The sequence below is a fragment of the Oncorhynchus mykiss genome, chromosome 19, assembly GCF_013265735.2.
Source record: "Oncorhynchus mykiss isolate Arlee chromosome 19, USDA_OmykA_1.1, whole genome shotgun sequence".
Classification (NCBI taxonomy): Eukaryota; Metazoa; Chordata; class Actinopteri; order Salmoniformes; family Salmonidae; genus Oncorhynchus; species Oncorhynchus mykiss.
Window position 1 is genome coordinate 4,556,609 of NC_048583.1, and position 20,734 is coordinate 4,577,342.

The 20,734-nt window shown below is 41.6% G+C and overlaps 2 protein-coding genes across 2 annotated transcripts; one reads left to right on the forward strand and one right to left on the reverse strand.

The window, feature by feature from the left end:
• Positions 1-1,228: 1,228 nt before the first annotated feature.
• On the reverse strand, positions 1,229-9,597 carry LOC118941535 (C-type lectin domain family 4 member M-like). The gene is made up of 5 exons (XM_036955464.1): positions 9,231-9,597; positions 8,983-9,119; positions 8,769-8,872; positions 3,634-3,707; positions 1,229-1,413 (listed from the first exon to the last, which is right to left on the reverse strand). Exons 1-5 carry the CDS (start codon positions 9,595-9,597, stop codon positions 1,229-1,231), a joined length of 867 nt encoding a protein of 288 aa, XP_036811359.1.
• A 5,538-nt stretch (positions 9,598-15,135) lies between these two features.
• LOC118941536 (C-type lectin domain family 4 member M-like) lies at positions 15,136-19,930 on the forward strand. The gene is made up of 7 exons (XM_036955465.1): positions 15,136-15,448; positions 15,643-15,744; positions 15,849-16,166; positions 16,286-16,428; positions 16,536-16,639; positions 17,875-17,924; positions 19,773-19,930. The coding sequence occupies exons 1-7, from the start codon at positions 15,307-15,309 to the stop codon at positions 19,928-19,930; spliced, it is 1,017 nt and encodes a 338-aa protein (XP_036811360.1). The 5' UTR covers positions 15,136-15,306.
• The last annotated feature ends 804 nt before the right edge of the window (positions 19,931-20,734 follow it).

A 20,734-nucleotide genomic window follows, 5' to 3' on the forward strand; every position in this document is an offset into this window, starting at 1 on the left:
ACTACAGGTACAGCTGTAGTGTTGGTGACAGAGACCTGGGTGGATGTAGTACTAACTACAGGTACAGCTGTAGTCCAACCTGGTCACATTCTTGGACCTGGGGCCCACTGCCCTAGAAGTGTTGAGGGTCCTATTGCCCTGGTATAGGCTGATGCAGATGATTCCTGTCCCACTGACACAGTCAGAGAGCTGCCAGTTTGAGGAGCTGCATGTTTTTTTTTTTTTTTTTTTTTTTTTTTTTTTTTAAATTTACCCCTTTTTCTCCCCAATTCCGTGGTATCCAATTGTTGTAGTAGCTACTATCTTGTCTCATCGCTACAACTCCCGTACGGGCTCGGGAGAGACGAAGGTTGAAAGTCATGCGTCCTCCGATACACAACCCAACCAGCCGCACTGCTTCTTAACACAGTGCGCATCCCACCCGGAAGCCAGCCGCACCAATGTGTCGGAGGCTACACCATGCACCTGGCAACCTTGGTTAGCGCGCACTGCATCCGATTTACACAGCCCAACATCACATGCTCACTAGCGCTCAGTGGGTACAGGGAGCAGCACGAGGCTCTCCAGAGGGTGGTACGGTCTGCCCAACGCATTTACCGGGGGCACACTGCACAGCATTTGACATCTGGTAAATATGTGTATGTGACCAATACGATTTGATTTGATTTGAGCAGAAACGAGATCATTACGTCATCCAAAAACATGGCAGTCATTGAGTGACTATAAAAAGTACAAAAATCGGCCTCAGCGACAACTATTTGAGATTACAATGAATTGTTTTGTGCACAAAGGTTCTGACTAAAGTGTCTTATTAGGAATTTTCTAATCTGACTTTCCTATGTGGCTGTGTACGGAAAATCTATTTCTGGGACGAGTATCTGATAAACTGCAGTACCGAAACCAAACTGTTGGAGCATTCAAAACCGTGCTTCTAGACCAGAATCCTGGCCCTTTGGAGGAGACGCCTGGTAGCCCGCACTGGAGAGTGGTAAAATCTGTCACCTGGAGGGAGGAAGGAAGTTAAGAAGGGGAGGAAGAGGGACAGGGTATATATAGTGCGAGAGAGCAAGAGAGCTTAGTCAGATAACTGATGCAGCTGATAACAACTGGTAGCTAACAGCAACCAATTCCTTTCAAATCAGTGGCTGTGAGGGAGAGAGGATATGAAAAAAGGAGGGCATTTTAGTGTTTTGAAACAAGACCCTTACTTTGCTGACAACGGACAGGGTTACAGTACATCCGTTCCTGACGGGGTGCTAGCGGGCGCCGTGAGGCTCACCGTACTGTTGGCTGCACCGCCCCCAGTCACCTTGGAGATGTTGGCAGGGAAGGAAGAACTGAATCTGCGATCGTTGGTGGCTCGGGCGGTAAAGGTTCCTCCGGTTCTGTTGGCAGTTTTTGCAGTGAAGCGTACTGAAATGGTGGAAAACTATGGACAAAACAGGGTGTACACAAATGATGGGTTAGGTAGTAGTAGTATTGATAAATGAGGCCTCAAAGCTCTGTTGGTACAGTCCCATCTGCTGTCTGTCCAGTTTTTAGTCTTGGTCGAGATGTAGAACCAACCTTCAAAATCATCTCTCTTCCTCTGTAGCTGGTCTCTCTCTTTAGTCATGTTGTTGTATCTGGTCTGTAGCTGGTCTTTCTCTTTAGTCAGGGTGTTGTAACTGATCTGTAGCTGGTCTCTCTTTAGTCAGGTTGTTGTATCTGGTCTGTAAGTGGTCTCTCTCTTCAGACAGGGTGTTGTATCTGGTCTGTAACTGGTCTCTCTCTTTAGTCAGGGTGTTGTAACTAATCTGTAGCTGGTCTTTATCATTAGTCCGGGTGTTGTAAAGGGTCTGTAGCTTGTCTCTCTTCTCAGTTAGGTTGTTGTAACTGGTCTGTAGCTGGTCTCTCTCTTCAGTCAGGTTGTCTAAGATTGTCTGTAGTTGGTCTCGTTCCTCAGTAAGGGTGTTGTAACTGTCACATAGCTGACAGATGTGTCATAGGGCTGATCTCACCATTCCCCCCAGGGCCTCTGCACTTATGTAGATATCCACATCCTTTTCTCCATATCACCTCTGTCAAACCACATTGGTCAAATCTGGCTTGGTATAGATGGCCTCAGACATTTTCAACAATGTTGCCTTAACTATAGGGAAGTATCAAAATGATGAAATGGTAGTTGTGGCTACGCTAATACATAAAATAGAACAAATTTACTTACTTTGCATGTGTAAGTGTAAGAGATCGTTACAGTGGTTGTTGTTAAACCATTTTCTGCAGAACAATATAAATCATTCCATGTCTCTACATGATCATCTTGTCCAGAGTATATCTCAACACAGTCCTCCTGTCCAGGGAATGGGACTAGCTATTTGTGATGATGGACAGGACACTATGATACCAGGAAGATATAGATCATAGAGGGGAAGTGGAGAACAAAGACTAGTTGTTAACATATATTAAATATCATATTTAACAGCCCCAAGATAATTCAGGGAGTTTCCAGAACTCCTCCTTTCTGCTGATTTGGACCCTCTGTTTATTACCAAATATACATCAACATGTTCAGGAGGTCCAGGACTACAAACATTGGTCATTATAATGTCCAGACAATAGATTTGATACTACAAACTGCTCCAAGTGGATATTGAGGGTGGGTAGTTTTAACCAGTGAGGATGAGATGATAACAGTCCTGGGGCTCTCCTCTACATTTACAGTTTAGCCATTTAGAAGATGCTCTTATCCAGAGCGACTTACAGCAGCAATTAGGGTTAAGTGCCTTGCTGAAGGGCACATCAACAGATTTTTCAAATAGTCGTCTCAGGAATTCGAACCACCAACCTTTCGGTTCCTGGCCCAACGATCTTAACCGCTAGGCTACCTGCCGCCCTTTCTCTTAATGAACCTGATTGGTTGAGGAGTTTTTGAGTGACAGCTAGTTGAACCACTGAAAATATCTACTACACTTCCATCTTTTGGGACCCATATAGGAGAACAACAGTCAAATATGAGCATTTGATATTGTGCTTATATGTAACTTGACAACATAGACTGACTGTTAAATATTATTAAGTAACATCCTTTGATATCTCTACTACACTCATTGATTGGTGATACAGTCCCCTCCTATACAGTGTATGTAATGGTGGTTTGGTACTGTAGAGAATGTCATCACCAGGCCTAAATTGGAGCATGTAGATATCTGTAGAATATATTTGAATTGGAAGTTATGTGAATGCACAAAGTCAAATGTACTGAATTCATGTTGAACCTGATGAGGTATAAAACACAGGAAGTTACAAACAGGAAATAAGTAGGTATTTTATTAATATAACACTACAAATAAACACAACAATAGATGCGTTTGCATGCATGTGTGCACGCAGTGTGTGTGCATGTGTGTGTGAGGTAGTGTGTGGGTTTGAGATAGAGAGAAAATGTCTGTGTGAGAGAGAGTGAGAGAGAGACAGAGAGAGAGACACACAGAGTTAGCGAGAGAATGAAGGAGGAAGTTTCGTGCACTGTGTGCTGCTGTATGTGTTACAGTATGTTGTCATGGTGATGTTAAACAGCTTTCTCACAAACCCAGTAGATTTTTCTGTCACATGACAAGTCATTCCAAGCCTCCAGAGGACGCTGATCTTTACGTATCTCAACACAGTCCTCCTCACCATAGTCTAGTCTGCCAGCACCATTATCAGGCTGTGGTTTATGCCAGTACCTACAGGGTTAACAACAGTCAGATATCATGGTTAATTCCAGTACCTACAGGGTTAACAACAGACAGATATCATGGTTAATACCAGTACCTACAGGGTTAACAACAGTCAGATATCATGGTTAATTCCAGTACCTACAGGGTTAACAACAGTCAGATATCATGGTTAATACCAGTACCTACAGGGTTAACAACAGACAGATATCATGGTTAATACCAGTACCTACAGGGTTATCAACAGTCAGATATCATGGTTAATACCAGTACCTACAGGGTTAAAAACAGTCAGATATCATGGTTAATACCAGTACCTACAGGGTTAAAAAAAAGTCAGATATCATGGTTAATACCAGTACCTACAGGGTTAACAACAGTCAGATATCATTGTTAATACCAGTACCTACAGGGTTAACAACAGTCAGATATCATGGTTAATACCAGTACCTACAGGTTTAAACAGTCAGATATCATGGTTAATGCAAGTACCTACAGGGTTAAAAAGAGTCAAATATCATGGTTAATACCAGTACCTACAGGGTTAAAAACAGTCAGATATCATGGTTAATACCAGTACCTACAGGGTTAAAAACAGTCAGATATCATGGTTAAGACCAGTACCTACAGGGTTAACAACAGTCAGATATCATGGTTAATACCAGTACCTACAGGGTTAAAAACAGTCAGATATAATGGTTAATACCAGTACCTACAGGGTTACCAACAGTCGGATATCATGGTTAATACCAGTACCTGCAGGGTTAACAACAGTCAGATATCATGGTTAATACCAGTACCTACAGGGTTAAAAATGATCAGTTATCATGGTTAATACCAGTACCTATTCCCTCCGCAAGGCTATCAAACAAGCTAAGCGTCAGTATAGAGACAAAGTAGAATCTCAATTCAACGGCTCAGACACAAGAGGTATGTGGCAGGGTCTACAGTCAATCACGGACTACAAGAAGAAAACCAGCCCAGTCACGGACCAGGATGTCTTGCTCCCAGGCAGACTAAATAACTTTTTTGCCCGCTTTGAGGACAATACAGTGCCACTGACACGGCCTGCAACAAAAACATGCGGACTCTCCTTCACTGCAGCCGAGGTGAGTAAAACATTTAAACGTGTCAACCCTCGCAAGGCTGCAGGCCCAGACGGCATCCCCAGCCACGCCCTCAGAGCATGCGCAGACCAGCTGGCCGGTGTGTTTACGGACATATTCAATCAATCCCTATACCAGTCTGCTGTTCCCACATGCATTGTTCCTGTTCCCAAGAAAGCTAAGGTAACTGAGCTAAACGACTACCGCCCCGTAGCACTCACTTCCGTCATCATGAAGTGCTTTGAGAGACTAGTCAAGGACCATATCACCTCCACCCTACCTGACACCCTAGACCCACTCCAATTTGCTTACCGCCCAAATAGGTCCACAGACGATGCAATCTCAACCACACTGCACACTGCACTAACCCATCTGGACAAGAGGAATACCTATGTGAGAATGCTGTTCATCGACTACAGCTCGGCATTCAACACCATAGTACCCTCCAAGCTCGTCATCAAGCTCGAGACCCTGGGTCTCGACCCCGCCCTGTGCAACTGGGTACTGGACTTCCTGACGGGCCGCCCCCAGGTGGTGAGGGTAGGCAACAACATCTCCACCCGCTGATCCTCAACACTGGGGCCCCACAAGGGTGTGTTCTGAGCCCTCTCCTGTACTCCCTGTTCACCCACGACTGCGTGGCCACGCACGCCTCCAACTCAATCATCAAGTTTGCGGACGACACAACAGTGGTAGGCTTGATTACCAACAACGACGAGACGGCCTACAGGGAGGAGGTGAGGTCCCTCGGAGTGTGGTGTCAGGAAAATAAATAAAATAATAAAAGAACCAACAATAGTTAGTCAACAAAACTAAGGAGATGATTGTGGACTTCAGGAAACAGCAGAGGGAACACCCCCCTATCCACATCGATGGAACAGTAGTGGAGAGGGTAGTAAGTTTTAAGTTCCTCGGCATACACATCACAGACAAACTGAATTGGTCCACTCACACAGATAGCATCGTGAAGAAGGCGCAGCAGCGCCTCTTCAACCTCAGGAGGCTGAAGAAATTCGGCTTGTCACCAAAAGCACTCACAAACTTCTACAGATGCACAATCGAGAGCATCCTGGTGGGCTGTATCACCGCCTGGTACGGCAACTGCTCCGCCCACAACCGTAAGGCTCTCCATAGGGTAGTGAGGTCTGCACAACGCATCACCGGTGGCAAACTACCTGCCCTCCAGGACACCTACACCACCCGATGTTACAGGAAGGCCATAAAGATCATCAAGGACAACAACCACCCGAGCCACTGCCAGGTCACCCCGCTATCATCCAGAAGGCGAGGTCAGTACAGGTGCATCAAAGCTGGGACCGAGAGACTGAAAAACAGCTTCTATCTCAAGGCCATCAGACTGTTAAACAGCCATCACTAACATTGAGTGGCTGCTGCCAACACACTGACTCAACTCCATCCACTTTAATAATGGGAATTGATGGGAAATGATGTAAAATATATCACTTGCTACTTTAAACAATGCTACCTAATATAATGTTTACTTACCCTACATTATTCATCTCATATGTATACGTATATACTGTACTCTATATCATCTACTGCATCCTTATGAAATACATGTATCACTGGCCACTTTAACTATGCCACTTTGTTTACATACTCATCTCATATGTATATACTGTACTCGATACCATCTACTGTATCTTGCCTATGCCGCTCTGTACCATCACTCATCCATATATCTTTATGTACATATTCTTTATCCCCTTACACTGTGTATAAGACAATAGTTTTGGAATTGTTAGTTAGATTACTTGTTGGTTATTACCGCATTGTCGGAACTAGAAGCACAAGCATTTCGCTACACTCGCATTAACATCTGCTAACCATGTGTATGTGACAAATAAAATGTGATTAGATGTTTTTACCTACAGGGTTAAAAATGATCAGATATCATGGTTAATACCAGTACCTACAGGGTTAAATTCAACTTTGTTGACTGCTACCATCAATAACAATAACCTGTATAGATAAACGTTGAATGAACTGATAATTGGCCCCTTATGGTCAGAGTAGTTATCATCTCTTAGTCTGTGGTCAGTGTTGGTCCACCAGTTGAGTATGAAGAACCTAGAGTATGAACAACACAGAGAATCAGTCCTTCTCCTTACACTGTGGTCAGTGTTATTATAACAGTAGTGTATTACCTTGGGGTGGTCAGTGTTATTATAACAGTAGTATATTACCTTGGGTTGGTCAGTGTTATTATAACAGTAGTCTCTTACCTTGGGTTGGTCAGTGTTATTATAACAGTAATATATTACCTTGGGGTGGTCAGTGTTATTATAACAGTAGTATATTACCTTGGGTTGGTCAGTGTTATTATAACAGTAGTCTCTTACCTTGGGTTGGTCAGTGTTATTATAACAGTAATATATTACCTTGGGGTGGTCAGTGTTATTATAACAGTAGTATATTACCTTGGGTTGGTCAGTGTTATTATAACAGTAGTCTCTTACCTTGGGTTGGTCAGTGTTATTATAACAGTAGTCTCTTACCTTGGGGTGGTCAGTGTTATTATAACAGTAATATATTACCTTGGGTTGGTCAGTGTTATTATAACAGTAGTATATTACCTTGGGGTGGTCAGTGTTATTATAGTAGTAGTGTATTACCTTGGGGTGGTCAGTGTTATTATAAAAGTAGTATATTACCTTGGGTTGGTCAGTGTTATTATAACAGTAATATATTACCTTGGGTTGGTCAGTGTTATTAGAGCAGTAGTATATTACCTTGGGGTGGTCAGTGTTATTATAACAGTAGTATATTACCTTGGGTTGGTCAGTGTTATTATAACAGTAATATATTACCTTGGGGTGGTCAGTGTTATTAGAGCAGTAGTATATTACCTTGGGTTGGTCAGTGTTATTATAACAGTAGTATATTACCTTGGGTTGGTCAGTGTTATTAGAGCAGTAGTATATTACCTTGGGTTGGTCAGTGTTATTAGAGCAGTAGTATATTACCTTGGGGTGGTCAGTGTTATTATAACAGTAGTATATTACCTTGGGGTGGTCAGTGTTATTAGAGCAGTAGTATATTACCTTGGGTTGGTCAGTGTTATTATAACAGTAATATATTACCTTGGGTTGGTCAGTGTTATTAGAGCAGTAGTATATTACCTTGGGGTGGTCAGTGTTATTATAACAGTAGTATATTACCTTGGGTTGGTCAGTGTTATTATAACAGTAGTATATTACCTTGGGGTGGTCAGTGTTATTATAACAGTAGTATATTACCTTGGGTTGGTCAGTGTTATTAGAGCAGTAGTATATTACCTTGGGGTGGTCAGTGTTATTATAACAGTAGTATATTACCTTGGGTTGGTCAGTGTTATTATAACAGTAGTATATTACCTTGGGGTGGTCAGTGTTATTATAACAGTAGTATATTACCTTGGGGTGGTCAGTGTTATTATAACAGTAGTATATTACCTTGGGTTGGTCAGTGTTATTATAACAGTAGTATATTACCTTGGGTTGGTCAGTGTTATTATAACAGTAATATATTACCTTGGGTTGGTCAGTGTTATTATAACAGTAGTATATTACCTTGGGGTGGTCAGTGTTATTATAACAGTAGTATATTACCTTGGGGTGGTCAGTGTTATTATAACAGTAGTATATTACCTTGGGTTGGTCAGTGTTATTATAACAGTAATATATTACCTTGGGGTGGTCAGTGTTATTATAACAGTAGTATATTACCTTGGGGTTGGTCAGTGTTATTATAACAGTAGTATATTACCTTGGGGTGGTCAGTGTTATTATAACAGTAATATATTACTTTGGGGTGGTCAGTGTTATTATAACAGTAATATATTACCTTGGGGTGGTCAGTGTTATTATAACAGTAGTATATTACCTTGGGGTTGGTCAGTGTTATTATAACAGTAATATATTACTTTGGGTTGGTCAGTGTTATTATAGCAGTAGTATATTACCTTGGGGTGGTCAGTGGGGTGCCGTCCACCCATCTCCAGGTCGCCTCAGTAACAGAGTCAGTCAGACCAATCCAGAGGCCCTTGTTGAGGTTGAAGAGAAACTCCTGTTGTTGAGAAAGATAAATATATATACATAAACCACTTGTACATATCCTCTCTCTCTCTCTCTCTCTCTCTCTCTCTCTCTCTCTCTCTCTCTCTCTCTCACCTGTTCCTTATCACTGTTTATGATCACCAGGTCTGCTCCTCTCTCCAGACAGTCCTCTCTGCTCTCCTTCCAGGTTTTAGTCTCAGTAGACAGGAAGTACCAACTGGATTCAAACTTCTGCCAGCCTTCAGGACAGGTTTGTTCTACAAGATGAAATCATGAATTTCCTGAATCTTACCACACTGGATACTTAATGAAAGAATACAGTCACACGATAGGGATTAATGATAATGAGTTACTGTAGGTTTACTCACTGAGATTGGTAGACCTCCCACTAAGAAAATCTCTCTCAGTCTGTAGCTGGTCTCTATCTTTAGTCAGGTTGTTGTAACTGGACTGTAGCTGTTCTCTCTCTTTAGTCAGGTTGTTGTAACTGGACTGTAGCTGGTCTCGCTCTTTAGTCAGGTTGTTGTAACTGGATTGTAGCTGGCCTTTCTCTTTAGTCAGGTTGTTGTGACTGGTCATTAGCTGGTCTCTGTCTTTAGTCAGGATGTTGTAACTGGACTGTAGCTGGCCTCTCTCTTTAGTCAGGTTGTTATAACTGGTCTGTAGCTGGTCTATCTGTGTTAAGTTGTGATGACCAATGACTCCATCTGTAAAAGGGAAAGGTTTATCAAACATGTAACTAAAACACTATTGATGATTTAGTAAAATTAAGTAGGCTACTTAAGTCTTAGTAAAAACATACTAAACTTACAGTAGACAGACAGGTCTATGATCCCAGCCAGTAGGAGAACACACAGCAGCCCCAGACACACTGCAGCAACTCCAGAGGGTCTCTTCCACCACTGAACATGTACTGAATCACAAATGATTAAACATCTTTGGTAATGTGTTTTACTGTTTCATCCAGGATTGGGACAAATAAAGCTATAGTTCTACAGGTTATCTCACCTGTAGTGTATTGTGTGTGTTATTTGTTTGTGTGTGTGTGTGTATGTGTGTGTATGTGTGTGTATGTGTGTGTGTGTAAAGCTAGAGTGTATTGTGTGTGTTATTTGTTTGTGTGTGTGTGTGTGTGTGTATGTGTGTGTATGTGTGTGTGTGTGTGTGTGTGTGCAATCTTACCTGAAACAACAACTCCATCTCTTGGACTGGACTTGAAGGCTCTTACGTTGGAATAATTTTGGTCATCAATGTCTGTGTTCTTCACTGCATCAGGCTCATCATCTTCAAATCTGTTTGAGATTTCATTGACTCCCTCTGACATCTTTAAACACTTGTGGTCAGATACAGTAACTTCTACTTCTAACCTCAACTCTAATGTACCTGTGTCTTCTCACTGCACTGTCCTACGTCTGTGTGACTTTAGGTAGTGAAACTCTTTAAGTCAACCACAATGGATTAGAAACACTGGCCACCATGTGACCCAGCCTTAGTGTGATAAGATACTACATGATATGACTCTCACCAGTCTAAGTTATAATATAATACATGATATGACTCCCACCAGCCTTAGTTTGATAATATAATACATGATATGACTCCCACCAGTCTTAGTGTGATAATATAATACATGATATGACTCCCACCAGCCTTAGTTTGATAATATAATACATGATATGACTCCCACCAGTCTTAGTGTGATAATATAATACATGATATGACTCCCACCAGCTTTAGTTTGATAATACAATACATTATATTTTTATTTTACTAGACAAGTCAGTTAAGAACAAATTCTTATTTTCAATGACGGCCTAAGAACAGTGGGTTAACTGCCTGTTCAGGGGCAGAACGGCAGATTTGTACCTTGTCAGCTCGGGGACCTTTCGATTACTAGTCCAACGCTCTAACCACTAGGCTACCCTGCCGCCCCTCTCAGTTTTATAATATAATACATGATATGACTCCCACCAGTCTTGGTTTTATAATATAATATGACATATATGATGTATGTGTGACTCCATATATGATGTATGTGTGAATTCACAGGGTCACAATTTGGGATGTGTTAAAATAAATTGTGATCCTGTTAATTGACATATACACTACATATATCCTGACTGAGTTTACAGCACCCCCAGCCTTCAAATGGAGAGCAGATTATGGATCTCACTCTGTGACTGGTGGTGTAGGGGGAAGTTGCCCCTTGACGCTGATCTTAGGTCGGTTTTGCATTTCCACCACAAATGGTTATGATTAGGATTGGGTGAGATAAACCTGATCCTAGATCTGAACCTAGGGGAAACTTCCCTCCGTGGTGTGACCGGCCATCAATGGCCATCTACAGTAGGGGTCTTTTTTTATCTATGCTGACTGTGAAGAGTTACTCAGAATGAAAAAGCAGAAGTTCTAACAATATCTCCGTAGTTTCAGTTTGGCAGATTTAATAGAATAGAAAGAAGAATTAAAACCCTTCACATTTATTATGACAAAAAGTTTATATTTCCACCCTGTCTTTTAGTACAACATAACATATACATACTGGTTACATCTTGGTTACAGAGAACTAGGTGGACTTAGTACTAACTACAGGTACAGCTGTAGTGTTGGTGACAGAGACCTGGGTTGATGTAGTACTAACTACAGGTACAGCTGTAGAGTTGGTGACAGAGACCTGGGTGGATGTAGCACTAACTACAGGTACAGCTGTAGTGTTGGTGACAGATACCTGGGTGGATGTAGTACTAACTACAGGTACAGCTGTAGTGTTGGTGACAGAGACCTGGGTGGATGTAGTACTAACTACAGGTACAGCTGTAGAGTTGGTGACAGAGACCTGGGTGGATGTAATACTAACTACAGGTACAGCTTCACCACGCTGTCTGTGTGGGTGGACCATTTCAGTTTGTCCATGATGTGTAAGCCGAGGAACGTTAAACTTTCCACCCTCTCCAATACTGTCCCGTCGATGTGGATAGGGGGCTGCTCCCTCTGCTGTTTCCTGAAGTCCACGATCATCTCCTTTGTTTTGTGGACATTGAGTGTGAGGTTATTTTCCTGACACCACACTCCGAGGGCCCTCACCTCCTCCCTGTAGGCCGTCTCGTCGTTGTTGGTTTCCTTGATGGCAGGAAGCTGGGCCCGGTAATGTACTGGGCCTTTCTCACTACCCTCTGTAGTGCCTTGCGGTCGGAGGCCGAGCAGTTGCCATTCCATGCAGTGATGCAACCCGTCAGGATGATGACTAAAGTGACTTATTACACATTTTCAAATCTGACTTCTCTATGTGGCCGTGTATGGAAATTGTCTTTCTGGGCCAAGCGTCCCTTATACTGCAGTACCGAAACAAAACTGTATTAGCAATCGTAATCGTGCTTCTAGACCAGAACCCTGGTAACTTGGAGGAGACGCCTGGTAGCCCGTTCTGGGGAGTGGTTAAACCTGTCTCCTGTAGGGAGGGAGGGAGGGACGGAGAAGGGGGGGAACACAGAGAGGGGAAAGATAGAGAGAGAGAGAGAGCTTAGTCAGACAACTGATGTAGCTGATAAGAACTTGTAGCTTAAACAACCAATTCCTTTCATATCATGTTGAGAGGATATGAGAAAAGGAGGCCATTTTAGAGTTTTGAAACAAGACCCTTACCTTGCTTACAACGGAGAGACGCAGGAATGTGTTGTTCAAGTCTGTGGCTCCAGCAGCCTCGGCCTCGATGGTCAGGGTTATATCCGTTCCTGACAGATATGAAGAGAGAGACAAGATAAAGACCAGTTACAACAACCTAACTGAAGAGAGAGACAAGATACAGACCAGTTACAACAACCTGACTGAAGAGAGAGACAAGATAAAAACGAGTTACAAGAACCTGACTGAAGTGAGAGACCAGCTACAGACCAGTTACAACAACCTGACTGAGAAAAAAAACTAGTGTATTACCAATATTATTTCCTCTTTATAGCAGTAGTTATTTCCTCAGATTCTAGCTTCTTGTACACCAGTAGTTGTTTGACAAATCAACATTACATTAGTACATTTTACTTTGTGCACACGGCATGTGGTGCATTTCATCATTTCCATTTCAAATATATGAATCGTTCTTTCTACAGAATGTTAGAAAACCCCTACTGACGCCCCAGAACACAATAAAAATATCTTCATCAAAATCTGTCAGTTCAAGCAGCAGATATCTATTTTTTGCATGGGCCACGTCTCAATCCACCACATCCTCCGATATCGCCCTTCCTCATCTGTGGTGGAAGGTGGTCATACTATAGCGGTGTTTGTCAGAACATGAGACATCCCCAAAAATTGCTCTTCTTACAAAAACGTCTGTGTGGTCTGAGCGGTTTGTCTTACAAACTAACATGAACACATTGTGGAAAGGAGAGATTCTGCAGAACTGTCCTAGCAGGTCGACCAGCTTCCTGATTGAATGTGATTGAATACTTAGAACAGTTTCGCCTGCAGTTCGTCACTGACAGAGATCAGAAAAGTACTGAGAGGACAAACACACAAGCACCTACACACACAGAGACACGCACACACACACAAACATATTTAAAGTCCCCCTTTAAATCTTCTGATTAAGATGCCGACAGAGGAAAGGATTGTGTGATGTTTTCTCTCCTCCTGTGGAATAGAGTAGAGCTATAGAGTTGTATAATAGTTCATGTAGGTAGATGTCATGTGGAACAGTGGAATCAGTGCAGAGAGAGTTGTGTCATTAGATATAACCAGTATGTATGTATATGTTATGTTGTACTGAAAGACAGGGTGGAAATATGAACTTTTTTGTCATAATACATGTGAAGGGTTTTTATTCTTCTTTCTGTTCTACTAAATCTGCCAAACTGAAACTACAGAGATATTGTTAGAACTTCTGCTTTTTCATTCTGAGTAACTCTTCACAGTCAGCATAGATAAAAAAAGACCCCTACTGTAGATGGACATTGATGGCCGGTCACACCACAGAGGGAAGTTTCCCCTAGGTTCAGATCTAGGATCAGGGTTATCTCACCCAATCCTAACCATAACCATTTGTGGTGGAAATTCAAAACCGACCTAAGATCAGTGTCTAGGGGCAACTTCCCCCCACACCACCAGTCACAGAGTGAGAGCCATAATGTGCTCTCCATTTGAAGGCTGGGGGTGCTGTAAACTCAGTCAGGATATATGTAGTGTATATGTCAATTAACAGGATACAAATTTATTTTAGAAGATACAAAATTGTGACCCAGTGAATTCACACATACATCATATAGCATGATCTAGAGTCATATCATGTATTATATTATCAAACTAAGGCTGGTGGGAGTCATATCATGTATTATATTATCAAACTAAGGCTGGTGGGAGTCATATCATGTATTATATTATCACACTAAGGCTGGTGGGAGTCATATCATGTATTATATTATCACACTAAGGCTGGTGGGAGTCATATCATGTATTATATTATCACACTAAGGCTGGTAGGAGTCATATCATGTATTATATTATCACACTAAGGCTGGTGGGAGTCATATCATGTATTATATTATCACACTAAGGCTGGTGGGAGTCATATCATGTATTATATTATCACACTAAGGCTGGTGGGAGTCATATCATGTATTATATTATCACACTAAGGCTGGTAGGAGTCATATCATGTATTATATTATCACACTAAGGCTGGTGGGAGTCATATCATGTATTATATTATCACACTAAGGCTGGTGGGAGTCATATCATGTATTATATTATCACACTAAGGCTGGTGGGAGTCATATCATGTATTATATTATCACACTAAGGCTGGTGGGAGTCATATCATGTATTATATTATCACACTAAGGCTGGTGGGAGTCATATCATGTATTATATTATCACACTAAGGCTGGTGGGAGTCATATCATGTATTATATTATCACACTAAGGCTGGTGGGAGTCATATCATGTATTATATTACCAAACTAAGGCTGGTGGGAGTCATGTCATGTATTATATTATCACACTAAGGCTGGTGGGAGTCATATCATGTATTATATTATCACACTAAGGCTGGTGGGAGTCATATCATGTATTATATTATCACACTAAGGCTGGTGGGAGTCATATCATGTATTATATTATCACACTAAGGCTGGTGGGAGTCATATCATGTATTATATTATAACTAAGACTGGTGGGAGTCATATCATGTATTATATTATCAAACTTAGATTGGTGGGAGTCATATCATGTATTATATTATAACTTAGACTGGTGAGAGTCATATCATGTAGTATCTTATCACACTAAGGCTGGGTCACATGGTGGCCAGTGTTTCTAATCCATTGTGGTTGACTTATAGAGTTTCACTACCTAAAGTCACACAGACGTAGGACAGTGCAGTGAGAAGACACAGGTACATTAGAGTTGAGGTTAGAAGTAGAAGTTACTGTATCTGACCACAAGTGTTTAAAGATGTCAGAGGGAGTCAATGAAATCTCAGATAGATTTGAAGACGATGAGCCTGATGCAGTGAAGAACACAGACATTGATGACCAAAATTATTCCAACGTAAGAGCCTTCAAGTCCAGTCCAAGAGATGGAGTTGTTGTTTCAGGTAAGATTGCACAAACACACACACACACATACACACACATACATACACATACACACACACACACACACACAAACAAATAACACACACAATACACTACAGGTGAGATAACCTGTAGTACTCTAGCTTTATTTGTCTCAATCCTGGATGAAACAGTAAAACACATTACCAAAGATCTTTAATCATTTGTGATTCAGTACATGTTCAGTGGTGGAAGAGACCCTCTGGAGTTGCTGCAGTGTGTCTGGGGCTGCTGTGTGTTCTCCTACTGGCTGGGACCATAGGCCTGTCTGTCTACTGTAAGTTTAGTATGTTGTCACTGAGACTTAAGTAGGCTACTTAATCATACTTACTCATTAATGGTGTTTTAGTTACATGTTTGATAAACTGTTCCATTTTACAGATGGAGACATTGGTCACCAGCTACAGTCCAGTTACAACATCCTGACTAAAGAGATAGACCAGCTACAGACCTGTTACAACAACCTGACTAAGGAGAGAGACCAGCTACAGACCAGTTACAACAACCTGACTAAAGAGAGAGACCAGCTACAGACCAGTTACAACAACCTGACTAAAGAGAGAGACCAGCTACAGTCCAGTTACAACAACCTGACTAAAGAGAGAGACCAGCTACAGTCCAGTTACAACAACCTGACTAAAGATAGAGACCAGCTACAGACTGAGAGAGATTTTCTTAGTGGGAGGTCTACCAATCTCAGTGAGTAAACCTACAGTAACTTATTAACATTAATCCTTCACACCTTATCGTGTGTCTGTATTCTTTCATTAAGTATCCAGTGTGGTAAGATGAAGGAAATTCATGTTTTCATCTTGTAGAACAAACCTGTCCTGAAGGCTGGCAGAAGTTTGAATCCAGTTGGTACTTCCTGTCTACTGAGACTAAAACCTGGAAGGAGAGCAGAGAGGACTGTCTGGAGAGAGGAGCAGACCTGGTGATCATAAACAGCGATAAGGAACAGGTGAGTGAGAGAGAGAGAGCGAGAGAGTGAGAGGGGAGAGAGAGAGAGAGAGAAGATATGGGTGTGCAAGGGGTATATGCATATTTATTTATCTTTCTCAACAACAGGAGTTTCTCTTCAAACTCAAGAAGAGAGTATGGATTGGTCTGACTGACTCTGTCACTGAGGCGACCTGGAGATGGGTGGACGGCACCCCACTGACCACCCCAAGGTAATATACTACTGCTCTAATAACACTGACCACCCCAAGGTAATATATTACTGTTATAATAACACTGACCAACCCAAGGTAATATACTACTGCTATAATAACACTGACCAACACAAGGTAATATACTACTGTTATAATAACACTGACCAACCCAAGGTAATATATTACTGTTATAATAACACTGACCACCCCAAGGTAATATACTACTGTTATAATAACACTGACCAACCCAAGGTAATACACTACTGTTATAATAACACTGACCAACCCAAGGTAATATATTACTGCTATAATAACACTGACCAACCCAAGGTAAGAGACTACTGTTATAATAACACTGACCACCCCAATGTAATATACTACTGCTCTAATAACACTGACCAACCCAAGGTAATATATTACTGTTATAATAACACTGACCAACCCAAGGTAATACACTACTGTTATAATAACACTGACCACAGTGTAAGGAGAAGGACCAATTCTCTGTGTTGTTCATACTCTAGGTTCTTCATACTCAACTGGTGGACCAACACTGACCACAGACTAAGAGATGATAACTACTCTGACCATAAGGGGCCAATTATCAATTCATTCAACGTTTATCTATACAGGTTATTGTTATTGATGGTAGCAGTCAACAAAGTTGAATTTAACCCTGTAGGTACTGGTATTAACCATGATATCTGACTGTTTTTAACCCTGTAGGTACTGGTATTAACCATGATTTCTGACTGTTTTTAACCCTGTAGCTACTGGTATTAACCATGATATCTGACTGTTTTTAACCCTGTAGGTACTGGTATTAACCATAATATCTGACTGTGTTTAACCCTGTAGGTACTGGTATTAACCATGATTTCTGACTGTTTTTAACCCTGTAGCTACTGGTATTAACCATGATATCAGACTGTTTTTAACCCTGTAGGTACTGGTATTTACCATGATATCTGATGATTTTTAACCCTGTAGGTACTGGTATTAACCATGATATCTGACTGTTTTAACTCTGTAGGTACTGGTATTAACCATGATATCTGACTGTTATTAACCATGTAGGTACTGGTATTAACTATGATATCTGACTGTTATTAACCCTGTAGGTACTGGTATTAACCATGATATCTGACTGTTGTTAACCCTGTAGGTACTGGTATTAACCATGATATCTGATTGTTGTTAACCCTGTAGGTACTGATATTAACCATGATATCTGACTGTTTTTAACCCTGTAGGTACTGGTCTCCAAATCAGCCTGATAATGGTGATGGCAATCCAGAATATGGTGAGGAGGACTATGTTCAGATACGTAACAATGAGAGTCCTCTGGAGGCATGGTATGACATATCATGTGGCATCAAACTCAACTGGATTTGTGAGAAATCGCTTTAACATCACCATGACAACATACTGTAACACATACAGTAGCTTACAGTGCACACAACTTCCTCCTTCATTCTCTCTCATTCTCTCTGTCTGTCTCTTTCTCTCTCACAGACACACACACACCATCACACACCCTCATTCAGACATGCGCTCGAACACATGAATGCACGTACACAAACGCACACACACATACCTATTGTTGTATTTGTTTGTGGTATCATTTTAATAAAAGTCTTAATTTGCTTCTTGTAGCTTCATTCAACATGAATTCAGTACATTTGACTTTGTGCATTTACATAATATTCAATTAAAATATATTCTACAGATATTTACATGCTCCAATTGAGGCCTGGTGATGACATTCTCTACAGTACCAAACCACCATTACATACACTGTATAGGAGTTGACTGTATCACCAACCAATGAGTGTAGTAGAGATATCAAACAATGTTACTTAATAATATGTAACAGTCAGTCTTTGTTGTCAAGTTACATATGAGCACAATATCAAATGCTCATATTTGACTGTTGTTACCTTATATGGGTCCCAAAAGAGGAAATGGAAGTGGATATTTCCAGTGGTTCAACCAGCTGTCACTCAAAAACTCCTCAACCAATCAGGTTGATCCTCACTGGTTAAGCATACCCACCCTCAATATCCACTTGGTGTAATCTTGTGGTGAAAAATCTATTGTCTGGACATTATAATGACCCATGTTTGTAGTCCTGGATCTCCTGAACATGTTGATGTATATTTGGGAGTAAACAGAGGGTCCAAATCAGCAGAAAGGTGAAAGGAAGGAGGAGTTCTGGAAACTCCCTGAATTATCTTGGCACTGTTACATATGATATTTAATATATGTTAACAACTAGTCTTTGTTCTCCACTTCCCCTCTATGATCTATATCTTCCTGGTATCATAGTGTCCTGTCCATCATCACAAATAGCAAGTCCCATTCCCTGGACAGGAGGACTGTGTTGAGATATACTCTGGACAAGATGAACATGTAGAGACATGCGCACATGCACACAAGCACAGACACAGTATGCAAACTTGTTCTATTTTGTTGTATTAGCATAGCCACAACTACCCGTGACATTTTGTTGATACTTCCCTAGAGTTAACACCTACAGTAGTCACACAGACAGAGACACACAGATGACTCAGAGACAGAGATATCACTAGAAGCAGAGACTTAACGTATAGAGGTCTTACAGTTGACGTACGACGCCTCCTGGTGGCCATGTTGGAAGACCACCACATTAATTCTAGAAGCAGAGACTTCATGTATAGTAGACCTACATAGAAAGAAAGACCCAGTTATTGTTAAAGATGTCAAAGGTCATCTATGCTGAACCAGATATGAAAAAGAAGGTCAAGTTTAACAGAGGTGAGATGGAGGAGAGGATTGTGGATATCTATGTCAGTGCAGACACCCTGAGAGATGGTGAGACCAGCACCAAGAGAGAAGAGACAGCACACACTGCTCCTAATAATGGACCAGGAGGCCAGCACTCAAGTAACACAGAAGCACACAACTTCCTCCTTTATTCTCTCTCTCTCTCACACACACACACACACACACACACACACACACACACACACACACACACACACACACACACACACACACACACACACACACACACACACACACACACACACACACACACACACACACACACACACACACACACACACACTCACCAAATAACAATGTAAAAGTATCTTGTTTGTTTCCACAGAGCCTAATAGATCAGGGAAGAGACCCTTCCTAGTTGCTGCAGTGTTTCTGGGGCTGCTGTGTGTTCAACTGGCTGGGATCATAGGCCTGTCTGTCTACTGTGAGTTTGTGTCCAAGTTCATTGATTATCACCTAGTTGTAAGACGTGCTGGTTATTAGGCCTATTTACCTGGTGTTTTACCTAGTAACTCTGTGTTTATACTGTGTAGATAACAGAGAAATCACAGATTCTGAGGATAAAAGGAATAACTTGTTCCAGAGTTTTACCATTATATATTACTATTAGGAGTCAGACAGAAAGGTAATCATACAGTAGATATTACCATTAGGTGTCAGTTAGAAAGGTAATCATACCCTAACGGTTTTCTTCGTCCTCCTCTGACGAGGAGCATGAAATGGCGGACCAATGCGCAGCGTTGTATGTGTTCATGATGTTTATTTTACTGAACACTGAAAATACAAAATAACAACCTGAAATAAACGAAAACCGAAACAGTCCTGAAAGGTGCAGAAAATACTAAACAGAACATAGTCACCCACAAAACACAGGTGGGAAAAGGCTACCTAAGTACCATTCTCAATCAGAGACAATGAACGACACCTTTCCCTGATTGAGAACCATACCAGGCCAATCACATAAACACAACATAGAAAAAAGGCCATGGACTACCCACCCCAACTCACGCCCTGACCAAACTAAAACAAAGACATAACAAAGGAACTAAGGTCAGAACGTGACAGCTCCTGACTGACGAGCGGCTCTGGCAGTTTAGGACAGACGGGAAGCTCTGGCAGCTCAGGACAGACGGGCGGCTCTGGCAGCTCAGGACAGACGGGCGGCTCTGGCAGCTCAGGACAGACGGGCGGCTCTGGCAGCTCAGGACAGACGGGCGGCTCTGGCAGCTCAGGACAGACGGGAAGCTCTGGCTGCTCAGGACAGCCGGGAGGACCTGGAGGGAGGAG